Below are 16,783 nucleotides of genomic sequence, written 5' to 3' on the forward strand. Positions count from 1 at the left end.
TTGCTGTATGGTATGTTCCTTTTATAAGTCTCCTACTTTTATTTCATAGATGTGGCATTTTCTTATCTCTCTTTGACAGTGGTTCTCAAATTTGTCTGCATATTGAAATAATCCGAGGAGCTTAAGAAATACAGATTCTTATATCCTACCTCCAGAGGTTGTGATTTTATTAGTCTAGTGTATTGTCTGGGAGAGGAAACTTATCTTTAGAAGATCTCCAGTTGATTTTAGCATGCAACCAAACTTGAGAACTACTTCTCTATGGATATTATAGTTAAAAAAAAGTTTATAGTTTCTCTGATTTTCTTTGCTGTATTTTAGTCTTTCTTTTTCTGGCTTTCTTCAAATGCCTAGTGACTATACATTCATATTTAAGAATGAGAGCTGCAAGCATGCCTATGTGTATACAGCACAGACACATATATACACACAAGAAGGAGATACCCCAAAGCTGAATGCAAGTTGATGGGTAGGTAGGGGGACCAAGACATTTGCTTAGATTACCCCATCAATATCTTTAGGTCTTTTCTCTTTGGCTGCTTGGGACTCTTCCAGTATTCTGCTTTGGAGGGATAATGGAAGAGGGCTGAGAGCCTCACTGCTCATTCCTCTATTTTATCCTCTTATTTTAAACTTGGCCCCTTATTCCTGTCCTCAGAGTTGCTTGGTATTCTCATGTCCATTATCCATCCAGCTGCTCAAGCCCCAAACCTACGAGTCATCCTTGATTTCTTCTCTTCCATCCCCCACATCCACTCTATCACCAAGTGCTGTTGGTTCTACCTCTGCTGGTTATTTCTCTGTTGTCTCTTACCCTACACCCTCCCTTCTGTACTCTATGCTACCCAATTTTCCAGATTCCCTTGCCAGCTGTTAATTTCTACCAGTAGGAGGCACTTGGCAAAACAGGAGAGGGTAGGAGAGAGGAGGGTGGCTGTCACCTGGGGAGAGGGGCTATGGACCTGCTCGCCAGTCCTGACCCCAGTGGCAGCTCTTCTGTTTCTAGCCCCCGCAGTGGATACTAAACCCTTGCTCCTTCAGCACCCTCCATTCTCCCTTTTGTTTCTTCAGCCCTTCAGACACTTTTGTAACCAGTTGCCCATACTTAACATCCTTTGTTAGAATTTGTCTGAGTGGAATTTAGCTGATAGAACCTTCAGAAAATTTCCCTTCAGAAAATTTCCCCAATCTGTCCACCTCTACCATTGCCACCCTAATCCAAGACCCCAGCCTCTCTCACCTGGGTGGCTGCAGTAGCTAGGCTCCCTGAGACCACAGCCGGACAGTCTGGGGCCAGACAGGCAGGCAGCACTACCTGGTGGGTGACTCCCAGAAAAATGTTTCCCCTCTACTGCCAACCTTGAAGGATTGGGGTTTGATTTTATTTCTGAAGGTTGATTTGCTTAAACTGCAAGTCACTGAATGCCTCTAGGCCGAGTTTCTCATCTCTGCCTACGGTCAGTCTGCCTTCTCTCTTCTGTATTAAAGGACAGCAGGATAACCTGAAAGATAAGAGCATTTTATTTGTAAAACCTTTGCCAATTGACTTTAAGAATGAAAGAAAATAATCCTATTGCTATCTCAAAAAGAACATCTTTTCAGCCTTCCTCCCATCCTGAGCATCCTGGGATTCCAGGAATTCCAGTGCTTCTGGCTTAAATCCCCACAGTGGTGTCAATGCATACTTCCCGTGTGAAGGAGCTCTGAAACAGGCACTGGGCATTTAATGACTGTGAGCGGTGCTTTCTGGCAGAAACAGTAGTAGGATATGCGCTGTGCCCGAGTCAAGGTGTGAGGCAGGCAAGGCTGCCAGGAGGCTGACAGTGATCCCTCCTCAGCTAGGGCAGAGGAGCTGGCTCAGCTGTGAAACAGACGACATGGGAGGACATGGGAGGTGTCTCAGCTGAAGGTTAACGCCTCGGCATCTCCAGCCTGGGAGTTGGAGTTGGATGGAGGTGTGAATGCTGTTTTGCCTTCAGCTAGAGCTTTAAAATGCTGTGAGGAGAGAGAAGAGGGAATATGGAGGATCTGGGGATATGCTAGTTAAGACATTTTATCAAGAACTAACCTCTTCATAGGGCTTCCCAGGTGACTCTAATGGTAAAGAACCTGCCTGCCAGTGCAGGAGATGTAAGAGACATGGGTTTGATCCCTGGGTCGGGAAGATCTCCCAGAGGAGGGCATGGCAACCCATCTATTATTCTTGCCTGGAGAATCTCATGGACAGAGGAGCCTGGTGGGCTACAGTCCATGAGGTCACAAAGAGCTGGACACAACTGAAGCAACTTAGCACACACACAACCTCTTTACAACCCTTTAAGCTCCATTTTTCTCCCAATTCTACTCCCAAAACAATTTCTTGGTGTTGTCTTTGAAAAATAGCTAGAAATGTGCCTTACCTCCTTCAAACATGAAGCCCCCTTTTTTCCTGCTTCCATTCATTAGGCCACTAGGTACTATAAGATTGAGTGTCTACTGTAGATCCTCACCTAGCCTGTCTAAGGCCCACATGGCTTCTATTTCCCCTTCCTTTACAAGCCCCACCCCTGCCTGCCTCGCAGTTCCCTCCATTATGGGGACGCAGTTCCCTCCATTATGGGGAGGGTAATGGTAACTCCAGGCAGAGACCTCTTCCACTGTCACAGGCAGAATCACAGCAGACCGAAGACAGTGGCAACAGCAGTCACTACAGCTTAAGTCAATCTCTAGTGCTGGTCTTACCTGTGAGTTCTTGAATTCTGAGTAGAGGGAAAAGAGCAGATGGAGGGACTGAATTCGACTCTTGTAGACAGGGATGTCTAGGATGGCTGAAATCGAGAACTCCCATGAGCAGAAACAAACAAAAATCTGGGAATTATGGGGCATTCTGTTTAGGTGGCCAGTTCCTTCCCGGATGGAATGTTTTACTGTAACTCTAGGGGTTAAATACCCAGCAGGTAGTCACAAAAACCCAAACACCACCCTCAAGTGCTGCCAAACAGCACAACTGGCTTAAAGAAAAGGCTGTAACTCAGAGTAAAAAAGCCTTTTCAACAGCCCACAGTGAACTTATCCAGAGATGGGGCCAAGGAAGGGACGGGAGGGCTTACCACAGATCATATCAATGTACTCTGCCAGGCTACAATCAATCTCTGCTGTGGGCAGGCTCACCTAGGACAGGCACGGGACAGACGCAAGTCAAAAGGCTGAAATTTCAGTGGTCCTAGCATCATTCTCTTTCTCTGAAGGAAAAGAGCTCCAAGCATAAGGGGTGTGATGGGCTGAATTGTGTTCTCCTCAAATTTATATGCTAAAGTCTTGACCCCAAGTGTGTGTCAGGTGGTGTATTTACAGATATTGTCATAAAAGAGATAAGTTAAAATGAGGTCATTAGGATGAAACCTAATCCAGAGTGAATGGAATCCTTATAAGAGGAAATTAGGACTCAGACACACATAGAGGAAAGACCACATGAAGACACAGGGAAGAGACAGTCAAGGAGAAAGGCTTTAGAAGAAATCAGCTCTGTGCACAGTTTGATGACCAACTTGCAGTAGTGTGAAAGAATAAATTTCTTTTGCTTAAGCCACCCAGCTTGTGGTACTGTGTTATGGCAGCCTGAGCAAATAATACAATTTTTTTTTTTTCCCTGATCAGTAAAATGGAATTGGTCATACTCATTAACCACTGAAGTAGCAGAAGATATAATAGGACTAAAATATTTTATAAGTAAAATACACTGCCATGCAGTCTTCCTGTATTTATGAAGAAGAAACTGGACCCAGGTTATGGCCAAGTATTTATAGTTACTTGGAGTTACAAGGCCTAATGGTCCTTGGATACCACAGGAACAGAAAAAGGGACATGACATCTCAGATGACAGGCTCCAGATCAAAACCAGTTCATACTGTAAGTTTAAAAACCGTTAGCATCTTAAAAATTTTTTTGTTCTCTTTTTATAAAAATCAGGGTGTAATTTTATAAAAATCAGGTTCTGCAATTTCCTTTTTCCAACATATAATTGATACTTCTCTGTATCAGAGCAAAATAAGGCCAAATAATTCACCGTGTGAGTATTTCACTGACTGGATGTACCACAATCTGTCTAGTAAGTTCCCTAGTCAGACATGTTTTCCTCAGCTACAGCTTTAAAATGCTGTGATAAAAGAGATTGTTTTCAAATTCTTTGCTTTTTACACTAATTTCTCAATAAACATATACCCAAAAAAAACGTTCTTCATTAGCTTACATTTTAGTAGGGAGAAACAAAAAGCAAAATAAGGTATGCAATATGTCAGAAGGTAAGTACTATGGAGAAAAAGCAGGTAAAGGGCTTGGGGAACATGGGGTAGCAGTTTTAAATACCATAACCAGGAAGGACCTGTTATCATCTTTGCTCAGTTTTCTTGATATGTAAGAGCTCTTTGGGCTTCCCTGGTGGCTCAGTGGTAAAGAATCTGCCTGCAGTGCAGAAGCCTCAGGAGACACATGTTCGATCTCTTGGCACACATGCAAAAGCTCTTTGCTTGGGTAGTAATGTTGTCAAATATATATGTAAGTAACTTCTTGGTCCATCACTTGTTTTTCAGCCACGCCACTCAGGAGCTTAGGTCCCGGAACAGGGATTGAACCTGTGCCTTTGGCAGTGAAAGTGCAAAGCCCTAACCACTGGACCGCCAGGGAATTCCCAGTCCATCATATTTTAAACCTTGTTTATGGTAACTGTTAGAATTTTATTTGTATGAGTCTAAACTGTCACATTTTCCACATGACTTTTAAGATTCTTATTATGCAAAGAAATACCTCACCATCCCAACAGTCGTATTGGGTTGGCCAAAAGGTTTGTTTGGGTTTTCCCATAACATCGTACAGGAAAACACGAACGAACCTTTTGGACAACCCAATATTTCTCCTATGTAAAAAAAATGGTACTTGTAATAGCTTTATTTTTACTTTATCTGTTTAACTCATTTGGAATTCATATGGTTGGGGCTTCCCTGGTGGTTCAATGGTGAAGAATCTGCCTGCAGTGCAGGAGACTCAGGTTTGATCCCTGGGTAGGGAAGCTCCCCTGGAGGAGGGCAAGGCAAGCCACTCCAGTACTCTTGCCTGGAGAATCCCCATGGACAGAGGAGCCTGGCGGGCTACAGTCCATGGAGTCTCAGAGTCCGACATAACTAAAGCAACTAAGCAGCAGTGTGCGTATGGTTGAGGCATAGATCTATTTTTCCCAAGTGCTGGTCAGTAATCTCATCACAACCCATTCTACTTGTAATCATTTAACCTTCTTTCTTGGGCTTCGTGGTGGTCCAGTGGTTAAGATTCTGTGTTTCCTCTGCAGGGGGCGTGGGTTTGATCCCTAGTGGGGGAACTAAGATCTTGCATGCTGCAAGGCATGGCCAAAAAAAAGGAAAATAACCATCTTTCTTATACAGCAAATTTCCACATTTACATGGGTTTTTTTCTGGGTTGTCTATATGCTGCTGATGTAGCTCTGTTCCTAACCAGAACATTATTATTTACTATAGCTCTATAATGTGTTTCTAATGTCTGACAGGGCAAATCCTCCATCATTTTTTCCCTGAAATTTTAATTAGACTCTCAGATAACCTTTGTTACAAAAATTTCAATTTCTAAAAAAAAAAATGCAATTAAAATCCTAACTGAAATGGCATTCAACTGCCATGGTGAACCAGGGAGGATTGACAGTGCCTTCCAGGAACATGGCTTGACTCCTCATTCACTCCGAGCTTGTGCCTGCCCTTCACTCAAGCTGTATAATTTGCTTTCAAAAAGGTCTTGACAATTTCTTATTAAATATATTCCTGGGCACTTTTTAAAAATTTAGGATCATTATGAATGGGACATCAGCCACTCAAAACAGCATATATACCTCTGTGGAAAGGGTTAAGTCTACAGTGGTAATACTTTAGGTATGTACATTCACCAAAAGTTATGTGTTCAAAGCAATAGTATAGTAATGTTACAGAGTGATTTATAACAACTCAAATCTGGAAGCTACTCAAATAGCTATCATAGAATGGATAAATAAATTGTCATATATTGAAACAATCAAATACCAAACAGTAATGAGAATAAATGTATAGCCACAATGTAAGAAACAATATGGATAAATCTCTACATGGATGAACAATACAGATGAGCAAATAAACAAGACACAAAGGAACATGATTCGACTTAGATAAAATACAAAACAGGCAAACCTAATCTGTGCTGTTAGAAGTCAGGATAGCAGTTACATTGGGAGATAGAAGCCTGAGGGGGCTTCCAGGGTGCCAGCAACGTTCTGGTTTTTTTGATCAGATGTGTTGGTTACACAAAGGTATTTGGTTGGTGAAAATTAATCAACATTTAATGTGTTTGTTTCTGATTTTGTATTATACTTCAATTTAAAAGTTAATGATAACCCACTCCAGTACTCTTGCCTGGAAAATCCCATGGATGGAGGAGCCTGGTGGGCTGCAGTCCATGGGGTGGCGCACAGTCAGACACGACTGAAGCGAGTTAGCAGCAGCAGCAGACATTTTCATGTTTTTATGCATTTAGACATTTTTTTTTTTTTTTTGCATTTAGACATTTAAGAAATAAAAGCTTCTGTTGTACCTGTTTGTTGATGATCTGTGTTCATGTTTAATGACCACTTTTTCCGTCTTTAGTTTTTGACACCTTTCGGATAGCTACGTAATGTTACATTGTATTAACACTGTTTCATCAATTTATATTTTGAAGTGATTTGTACTGTTTTGTTATTGTTAATTATACTTATTGACAAAAAATAAATAAATAAAAGTTAATGATAATAGTAATATAAGAAGAAAGGAAACCATGGTCCCTAGAATGAATGCCACACTTTCTGAGCTCCTGGTACCTTCCACTCACCTTTCCCAAAAGTTCCTCAAACTCTGGAGACCACTCCTGCATCAGTGTGTCAATATCGGGCATCGGCCTAGAAGTATAGAGGCAAATGTGAACAGAAAACATGGGCCAGTATCAGCAATCTCTGCATCAGGATATTCTAGGCTGAAGAGAGGTTCTCAACCTGGCACATTAGGATTTCAAGAGAACACAGACTGGGTGGGCCAAACTTACCCAAGACCTGGGGTTTGGAGAAGCTGGCTAAATAATAATACCAGGTAAACCATAATCTTTATGTCTGCAATCTTAGCCAGTAGTGGCCAGTATCCATAGGTCCTGGGTTGATATATCTCAAATATGTCCCAATCTTGACACCTTCTCCTCAGAAGCAATGACTTCCTAGGTGGTGAAGATTACCATGGGTTACTATGGTGAAGAATGTGCTATTTCTTACCTGGTATAGTGCACAGTTGCAGGGGGCTTGGAACGGTGTAACTCAGAGATGCTCTCAATCCATGTGTCAATGGCTTTGGGATTCTTTTCTGCATCTTCCAGACTCTTTACTTTCATATGTTGCTAGAAAAACAACAGGAAAACCAGGCTGATGGCAATGAAATGGCAATGAAATAGCTCCCTTGTCTTCACAGAGAAGCTCATCGTATGCTGCTATTTCATATTCGAGGTAACTGATGAAAAGGGAAGCCTGCCAGCAGCCAAATGAAGATGATAGAAAACCCTGATAAAGTCTTCTGGAGCCAGGGGAAAGGTGCAAGTCAACAGGACAGGAATGACCACAATGAGAGACCATTTCAACTTACTAGGATGGCTAGAATAAAAAAGACAGACAATACCAAGTGTTGGTGAGGATGTGGAGAAACTGGAACTCTCATTCATTGCTGATGGGACTATAAAATGATTCAACCACTTTGGAAAAGAGTTTGGCAGTTCCTCATAATATTAAATAGTTTCCATATGGCCCAGTAACCCTATTCCTACCTATACCCAAGATACTCAAGACAGACAATAATATATGTCCATGCAAAAACATGTACATGTTCATAGAAGCATAATAGAGGTGGGATTAACAGGTAAATGCATAGACAAAATGTGATATATCCATGCAATGGAACATTATTCAGCCATAGAAAAGGGAATGAAGTAGTGACCAGGGTTTAGGAGCAGGGGGAAAGAGGAGAGGAGTGACTACTAATGGGTATAGGGTTTCTTTTTGTTTGTTTTTGTTTCTGTGTTTTGGCTGCACTGAGTAGCTTATAGAATCTTAGTTCTCTGATCAGGGATTGAATCGGGCCCACAGCAATGCCGAGCCCTAACCACCTAGTGGGGTAATTCCCCACTAGGGAATTACCAAGGGGTTTCTTTTTGGAATATGAAAATGTTCTTAAATAATGGTGATGGTTGTATTAGCTCTGTGAATATTCTAAAAATCACTGAACTGTACATTTTTTTTTTTGAAGTGTACAATTTTAAATGGTGAATTTCACAGTAGTTACATTACATTTTAATACAACTGTTATCTAAAAAATAGGGCTGGCTGAAATCATAGCCATCCCTTTTAACAGGCAGTAAGTTGATTGTTCAAATACTAGCAAGGCTTCTACCCTTAGCCCCTTGAGCTAGGGCCTGTGCTAGGCCAGTAGCTTACTGTGATGTTGTGCTGTTTGGAATTCTCTGTTAACCACAGTGAGAGCACTGTAGCGTCTGACTGCTTTGTTGAAGGCTCATCCAATACCAATAGGCCAAGGTTGTCAGGCTTTCCATCAGGACGTGGAACCTGGTAAGGAGAAAGGTAACAACATGCAAAGGCACACTTGTTTCCAATAAGCTGAGAAAGAAGAACTTTTCTGGTTACTATTACTAGTGTTAAAAAGCATGTCTATATATCATGCTGTACTAAAATACTATATAGAAAAAAATACATGACCTTAAATATAAAGCTGAAGTTATGGATAATTAGGAGGCAAATATATGACAAATTTTTAACACATAATGAGATAATCAATTATTTACCTATTAGCAATGAGTATAATTTCGAGTTGAGAGCAAGTTAAAAATTCCAGTGGAATGAAGAATATATACTAAGGTAGTTATTGCTAGTCAAGGAAATTAAGTTTAACTGTTAGAGTAATAGAGGGGTTAGAAGAAACACCTAAGGAGTCATTTTTAGGACATTCTGACCTTTAAGAATGCATCAATATCCCCAACAGCTGGGATGAAATCAGGAATGAAAGGTTTCAGTTTGTGGTCCAGGTCAATCAACTGTGGTGTATACCTAGGAGATATTGCCATGGGAAGGTGGAGACCATCAGTGAAACTTACTTTTATTATTCAGAATGAAAAAAACCTAAGGGGAATGGTCATGTTTCAGACAAGAGGAAGGAAAGGGCAAGGCAGGGCTAGGGGTTATGGTGGGAGGTCCTGGTACTCACCTGCTGATATACTGGAAAAGCTCCTTAATCTCAGCAGAAACTGGCAAATGCTCATAGTCTGCAGGATCGTACGCCCTGGGGAAAGGAAACCATGGCTCAAGGTGGCCAGAGAAGAGTGGGGGTTGCTGAGTCCTAATTCAGCAACAGAGCACGTGACTCTAAACCTAGTTTCTGCTCCACCCACATCTGCCTCTTCTGAGTGGCTTGCAAGGCAACTTTAAAACTGATTCTAATTAGCTCTCAGTTCTCTCTGACAATGAAGAAAAAGTTACAGAAAATCTAAAACATAATTTTGAAAAATTTTAGAGTGTAGCAGAAATGGTTTTCTTTTTAAATGAAGGGGATAAAGAGAAAAGATAGAATGAGATCTTAATTTCTGACATGAAAATGTTTTGTCCCAAGAAAAAAAGGAGTTTTTACAAAGATGGTTTTCAGTGTTACTTATAAAAGTAAAAAATTAGAAACAAATAAAATGTCTAACACTTGAGAGATAGATAGGTCAAGTTGAACATTGCAGTTACTGAAAGGTACTCACATTAATACATGAAATGTATACAGTAAAAAAAAAAATAGTAGACCACATATTAATGACTATAAGTAAGTAAAATGTAATGAATTGACAGGGCTTCCCGGATGGCTCAATGGGAAAGAATCCGCCTGTCAATACAGGAGATGCAGTTTCGATCCCTGGGTCAGGGAGATCCCCTGGGGAAGGAAATGGCAACCCACCTCAGTGTTCTTTCCTGGAAAATCCTATGGACAGAGGAGCCTGGAGGGCTACAGTCCATGGGGTCACAAAAGAGTTGGACGTGAATGAGTGACTAAACAACAATGAATTGACAAAGTATATAAGTGACTTGCAAAGTTATTTAAGGTTCTTCTGGGGAGAGTTGCTTAAGACAAAAACTAAATAGATTACTTAAAGTTTACCTTTCCCCAGATTATAATTTATGGAAGCAGGATCATGAAGTAAACTGCAAAGCATGAAAAGTCAGGCTGGTATTAAACACTTGCCTAATTTACTTAGTGTCTACCTGCAGGTGGATAATTAAAATGTAACTATTTTTATTTTTATTAAACTACTTCATTGAATAAGTGATGCATGAACATGATAGGAAATAAAAGATACAAAATGTATACAGTGGAAAGTTATGCTTCCCTCCCAAGAGTGATCAGTATTATGAGCTCCTAGTGTAGCTTAGAGATAGCTTATGTAATATGTATTTGATATACATGCTAGCACAACACAGACTTCTACACCTTTTTAAAATATAACAATGTCCCTTGAAGATTGTTCTTTACCACTACATAAGAGTGTTGGCTCATACTTTTTAATGGCTAGGAAGAATTATACTGATTTGGCTACACCATCTTTTATTTAACTAGTAATTGTATTTTAGGTGAAAGGGCCTTAGAATTTACTTTGATTAAAACCTACCAGGGTGGGTCATGATTAATCTAGCACCAGGGCTGGAACAGGGTGAGAAGAATTTTTACTGAGGCATCATCCAGGAACATTTTGCTTCAACATGGGAGAATAGAGCCCCTATTCTCCACCTGTCCTAAAAGGATCTGAGCCTAAAATAGAAATGCTCCTGCACATGGATGTTTTCCTCACTAAATAAAATTGCTTTGGTGTATAATTTCATCTTCTCTTGTATATATTTAATATAAATATAAATTTATATTTATAAATTTATCTTTTCTTCCCTAAAATGTAAACTTCCTGGAGTCAGAGACCATCAGTTAAATTGACTCAGCAAAGCCTCCTGAAATCCCTGAGCCCACAGATGTTTCAGACAGTGCAAGTGACATCATAGTGACATCATAGGACTCAGGCAGTGGAGCCAGAAAAGAAGGAAAACTCATTAGGTTGGGTTTCTGAGCATCTGATAGATGCATCCTAAATAGAGGAGATCAAAAGAGCTGCTGGAAGTTCACTTCTCACTGACATCCTCCTGCCCAGTGTTTTGAAGGAGGAGTTTCCCTCCTTCGCTAGGGTGCTCTCCTTACCCTTCCAGAGGGGCCCCATGCTCTTCATCATCATCATCATCATCAGAATCAGTTTCAGATGAGTCATCATCGTCGTCATCATCATCGTTCTCACTAAATCTCCTCTGAGGCGTCAGCTGTGAGGTCTTCTTCTTCTCCTGAGACAAAGCAGGGTAGGCATAGAAAGCTTCCGGTTAGGAGAAATTGGGGAGAAGGAAATGGCAACCCACTCCAGTATTTTTGTCCGGAAAATCCCACTGACAGAGGAGCCTGGTGGGCTACAGTCCGTGGAGTCACAAGAGTAAGACACGACTTAGTGACTAAACCACTAGTGTACTTGTGCCCAGTTCTCTCTTAGCGCTCTAACCAGAACCCTCCCACTTGGCACTAATTCACTGGAAAGAGAAGGAAGCCCTCCCCAGAACAGCCCCGAGAACCTTCTTCGTTCCTTCTTAGCTACTGAGTCCCCACTTTCTATAACCATAGTCTAATCCTCTGTGTGTGGCTTGGGTATACTTTATTCAGTACATCTCTCTTTTACCTCTCACTTAGGAGATCCTGAGAACTCTGCATAAACTTTATCCAGTCAGCTTCAACTCTAAAACTGAGGGACTTCTGAAGAAGAAAGCACCTCTAAATAGTTATTTGGGGAGGAAACAGGGGGAAGATGAAGAGGGGAAGACACATTTTAGGGGATCTTAACACTCACAAAGATCACAGGGAGGAAATCTAGTATTTAATTTGCAAGACTGCCCAGGGTAAGCTGCTTATAATTTACAAAGAAAAATCATACTCAATCCTGTGCCTGGATTCTGACCAGCAGTTCCAGAGACTGTGGGTTTTCCCTTCCATTCAATGGGTATCTGACCTATTCATGGTCTCCTTTCCTTCCCCCACAAGTTAAATAAAATAACTGTACCTTATATCTCAAGATAGTCATGTATGGATGTGAGAGTTGGACTATAAAGAAAGCTGAGTGCCGAAGAATTGCTGCTTTTGAACTGTGGGGTTGGAGAAGACTCTTGAGAGTCCCTTGGACTGCAAGGAGATCCAACCAGTCAGTCCTGAAGGAAATCATCCTGAATATTCATTGTAAGGACTGATGCTGAAGCTGAAACTCCAGTACTTCGGACACCTGATGAAGAGCTGACTCACTGAAAAAGACCCTGATGCTGGGAAAGACTGAAGGCAGGAGGAGAAGGGGACGACAGAGGAAGAGATGGTCGGATGGCATCACTGACTCGATGGACATGAGTTTGAGCAAGCTTCGGGAGTTGGTGATGAACAGGGAAGCCTGGCGTGCTGCAGTCCACGGGGACACAAAGAGTCAGACACGACTGAGCGACTGAACTGAACTGATATCTCAAGATAAGAGACTCTTCTCTTCTTGGCATTTTGACTTACCTTTCTGAGCTTCTGGTTCTCAATGTACCATCTCACTCCCTCAAGCCCATGAGAGGGGGTCTGGTGGTGCTTAGGCTTGCCAGGGCAGTTGGGATGTCTTTGCCTCTAGGGCCTGAAGCCTGTGGTATGCCTTCACGTAGGATGTGAAAGGTGGCCAATTGGCCCCCTTTAAAAATGGGTTTTCAAGCTCAGTTTCCATATGGCTTATACTGAGGTTAAGAGATGTTTGGTTCCAGTTTTAAAAATTATTTAACGATTCTTTTACATTAAAGTGGCTTCTGACATATAAAACTGTGACATATTATAGACATCCAAAAAAAAAAACTTTCGGTTACATTTTCCTCTAAGCATAACACAGATTTATTATACATCAACAAAAATGTATTTTAACTAATATGTAACATATGGTATAGATGACAATTGCAGAAATTGTCTTACTGGTATACAGTTGGTAAGGATCTCCCACAGTGTTCTTTACTAATTCAAAATCTGCCCAAATTATTCTTGGGTCACATCAGAAGCAGTCTGGCAAGGGAAGCTTTTTAAGAATATTGTCAGCTTAAATATTATTCAAAAGTGGATCCTTTTTGTTGATTCTGGGTGTATATTAAATTGGAAAGATAAGTGAGCCTTTAATATTGACTATATCATGTGAAGATGAAAAATTCAGGATGAATACACAAAATTAGGAGGTCAATTTAGGAAAATTGTTCACTTTTCTTTTGTCTGCTTCTTCAAAGTAGTGCTTTGCAAAATCTCTGACCTAAGGCAGAAGACTTTATATACCAAACAAAATGCCAAAAAATTACTTTGTAGGTGAGATGTCAAACAGCAATAGTCACAAAGCAGAACTATCTCAAAACATTACCTTTTAGACTTCCTATGAAATCCATCTCTCTCACTGTAGCTTTCTGTATTACTTTGAATACTCTCCTTCACTTGAGTCCTCAAAACTCCTATTCTTGGAGGATAATTAAAGCATAGGCATTGGACAATGTGCTAAGGCTAACCACAAGGGCTATTAGGCAGTGCACATGTACAAATTTAAGGCCCTATCCATCTAGAGCTGTAGGCATTTTCTCATCTCTCTTTCAGAGATGGTGATTCTCTTGGTTCATAAAATAACAACAAAGTGACATATGGGCCTTAAGACTTCAAAATTTAAGTCTCTTTCACAAAATACTGGCAGTATTACAAATGTTGACAATGAACAAATGTCAGGACCAGTCATTTCAAACTTGCTTTATCATAAGAATTATTTGCAGTGCTTGCTCAAATATATTTACATTTTCAGGTTTTTATCTTCAAAATTCCAATTAGGTAGTGCTGGGTGGGGACTGGTAAATTTTTTTAGTAAGTACCCAAGTCGATTAATGTGACCAGAAAAGTATGTGAAATCCTGGACTGTGTTATATGAAATTTCTTGCCAAGAAGTCAGCTATAACAATAACCTTTATTCCTGAAGGAGAATCACAATCTTAAGGCTCTTGGCTCTTGACTGTTCTCTATGAGCTTAAAGGCACCCAACCACTAGTGGTGAGTATTCAAGAAATATTTGCTTCTGAATTGGTGTCACTTTAAACTAGCTACAAAAAACACAAAGCAGCAATTTCACAAGAAGCTGTGGGTTATACTGCACCTTGTTATTTTCATCTTCATACTCATCACTGCTGTTATCAGCCATAGTCTTGTTAGAAAGATGGGAAGAACAAGGAACTCCTTAGAAGAAAAGTTTTGCCATTAGGTTATTGTTAAAATGATTTTTAAAGAGATATTTTTCATTTATAATATTTTATGCTCTAACAATTTTACAGAACAGGATTGATAAGAATAGCTAACTGAAATATACGAAACTGAATTCTCACATGGCTCTGTCAATTCAAGATACACTTACTAAGTATTATTATGCTTAAGGCATTGGGTTAGACATTATATTAATACTGATTATCTGCTATCACATAAATAGCATAAAATCTGCCCTTAGTTTAAATATTGTTGAAATAAAGTCAGTAACTGGTGAAGCAAAAGGAGTGCTGGATTTATCGTCAGAAGACTGGGTTTAAAGGACAACTCTATCACGTGGACAAAACGATTTAACCTCTCTGGGTGTCAGCAGTCCCACCTCTCAATGGGGTCAGTAATACTTGTCACTCAGGACTGTTGCAAGGATCAATTGAAAAAACCTTCATGTGGAAGGATAGGACCTAGTTCCTGGTAAATAATATTCACCAATATGAATCTGAATCAGTTTTTTACTTTACAAGTTTTGGTTTATTTTTAATAACCAGTGACTTACAATTGCAAAACAAAACGAAAAACAAAAACAACCATTTCTCTTCTTTGCTCTTCATGCCTATCTTACCTTTGTGTTTCGTGGCTGGAGTATAAATACTTGCAACCTCTTCGGAGTCGTTAATCTCTAGACGCTCATCATACGTCTGGTTTTCAACAATCTTGGTCTAAGCGAAAGGAAGTATGACTACATAGCTTCTATCACAGGACATTAAGCACTCTGTGGAGAGGCGGATTCCAAACCAGCAATGGTTCCTCTTTCTTACCCAAGACATCAGTTTTACCTGAAACCTTTACCCCGCTGGTGGTTTAGACGATAAAGAATCTGCCTGTCAGTGCAGGAGACACAGGTTCGATCCCTAGGTCGGGAAGATCCCCTGGAGGAGGGCATGGCAACTCACTCTAGTATTCTTGCCTGGAGAATCCCATGGACAGAGAAGCCAGGCGGGCTACAGTCCATGGGGTCGCAAAGAGTCGGACACGACTGAGCGACTAACACTTCCACTTCCACTTTACCCCCATTCAAACTTTCCTTAAGGCTTCTTGGCCCCAGGTCACGCAGTTAAGTCACTTTGCTGCAGCCCTTATTTAGGGACTGCTGGCAGGCTGCCTGAGGAACCAGGGAATCGAGGAGAGAAAAGACAACCAGTGTCTGCAGCAGATACCCAAAGCTGCTAAGATACGCGCGCGAGGGCAATACAGCGTCCTTCTGTAGACAATGGCTCTCTCCTCGGGTTCGGTCAGTGTCCCAATGCTGCCGGCGTTTTTCAGGGGAGCCTGTGGAGGCTCTAGAAAAAGTTCTGTCTCTCGGGTTACCTGGGGGGAAGGGGCGTTCCGCGAAGCGAGGGTAAACTCGGCTCTTGGTCCCATCCAATAGTCCCGAAAGCCATCACCCTTATCCCCACCATCCCACCCTCGTCTTGTAGGTCGGATCCCACTTAAGTTTCTCGGGGAGTAAAGGAAACAAAGATTGGCGAGGGCGTGAAGGAAGAGGAGAAAGAATACTTGTCAAGAAGACGGGAAGAGGTGAAGGAGGTTGGGGAGAGGGAACGGGAGTCCTTCCTATTCCTCTTGGGAAGGAGAAAGAGAGTTCTCTTTCTACTAGAATGAGTACGAATTACCTGTAGCCCCTCTGAATCCGTCTCCTCTATATGGAAAGAACCCCAGCCTAGGACTGGGGTCTCACTCCAATCTGAGGCCTGGCCACTTCTACTTGGAAGAGAGCCACGGCTTCTACTCGGAGCTTCTACTCGGAGAAACTGGCCTGTTGTCAGTTGCTAAGGAAAAAAAAAAGGAAAAATCGCGAGACTTTCCTCCGCTCTCGTGAGATCTTCTCCACTCCAGCGCGTTACGTCTCTTCCAGCGAAGGCTCCAAGGAGGATCGAGAGGGGCTCGGATCCTGTTTGGCTAGAGTTTCAAAAAATACGTCTGTGGCGGCATCTAGCGTCGGGGAGCGGCAAAGCTGATCGATGAATTTCGGTCCGTCTACAGTTAGCCTTCCGGAGAAGGCAGTGGCAACCCACTCCAGGGCTCTTGCCTGGAGAATCCCAGGGACGGCGGAGCCTGGTGGGCTGCCGTCTATGGGGTCTCACAGAGTCGGACACGACTGAAGCGACTTAGCAGCAGCAGCAGCAGAGTTAGCCTTCCCATCCGGAAATAAGGTGTGTATTTTCTTCCCAGATCAAGGATCACTGGGCTGCAATTCCTACTAAATCAGTCCAGACAAACTAGGCAAACTCGGAAGTTTGCTTAAATTACCACGACACTTTGTACGACCTTTTATAGCATTTATA

The 16,783-nt window shown here is 41.5% G+C and overlaps 1 protein-coding gene across 19 annotated transcripts; it reads right to left on the reverse strand.

Moving 5' to 3' along the window:
* Window positions 1–1,360: 1,360 nt before the first annotated feature.
* Window positions 1,361–16,251, reverse strand: IFT46 (intraflagellar transport 46). Of its 19 annotated transcripts, none has more exons than XR_014068719.1 (13): window positions 16,112–16,251; window positions 15,061–15,157; window positions 14,338–14,417; window positions 11,316–11,446; window positions 9,303–9,377; window positions 9,052–9,145; window positions 8,519–8,647; window positions 7,310–7,431; window positions 6,880–6,946; window positions 3,090–3,150; window positions 2,722–2,807; window positions 1,686–1,995; window positions 1,361–1,502 (listed from the first exon to the last, which is right to left on the reverse strand). XR_014068719.1 is itself a non-coding variant. In XM_081541134.1 (12 exons), the coding sequence occupies exons 3-12, from the start codon at window positions 14,380–14,382 to the stop codon at window positions 1,443–1,445; spliced, it is 870 nt and encodes a 289-aa protein (XP_081397260.1). In that variant the 5' UTR covers window positions 14,383–14,417; window positions 15,061–15,157; window positions 16,112–16,251; the 3' UTR covers window positions 1,361–1,442. The 19 variants fall into 19 exon arrangements, 13 of the variants coding, with proteins under 13 accessions (XP_081397260.1, XP_081397253.1, XP_081397264.1 ...); XR_014068722.1 differs by having other exon boundaries at window positions 2,722–2,847; XR_014068718.1 differs by having other exon boundaries at window positions 11,316–11,449.
* Window positions 16,252–16,783: the final 532 nt, after the last annotated feature.

This window comes from Giraffa tippelskirchi, chromosome 11 (assembly GCF_054371585.1).
Source record: "Giraffa tippelskirchi isolate mGirTip1 chromosome 11, T2T-mGirTip1v1.2.pri, whole genome shotgun sequence".
Taxonomy (NCBI): domain Eukaryota; kingdom Metazoa; phylum Chordata; class Mammalia; order Artiodactyla; family Giraffidae; genus Giraffa; species Giraffa tippelskirchi.

Excerpts from the sequence above, each read along its gene's own strand:
- IFT46 (XM_081541124.1), bottom strand. The coding sequence starts at position 14,382 with ATGGCTGATAACAGCAGTGATGAGTATGAAGATGAAAATAACAAG. Across the intron at positions 11,453-14,337 it reads ATGAAGATGAAAATAACAAG|GAGAAGAAGAAGACCTCACA; the intron begins GTGCAGTATAAC and ends GCTTTGTCTCAG. Across the intron at positions 8,648-9,051 it reads ATATTGATGCATTCTTAAAG|GTTCCACGTCCTGATGGAAA; the intron begins GTCAGAATGTCC and ends TCTCCTTACCAG.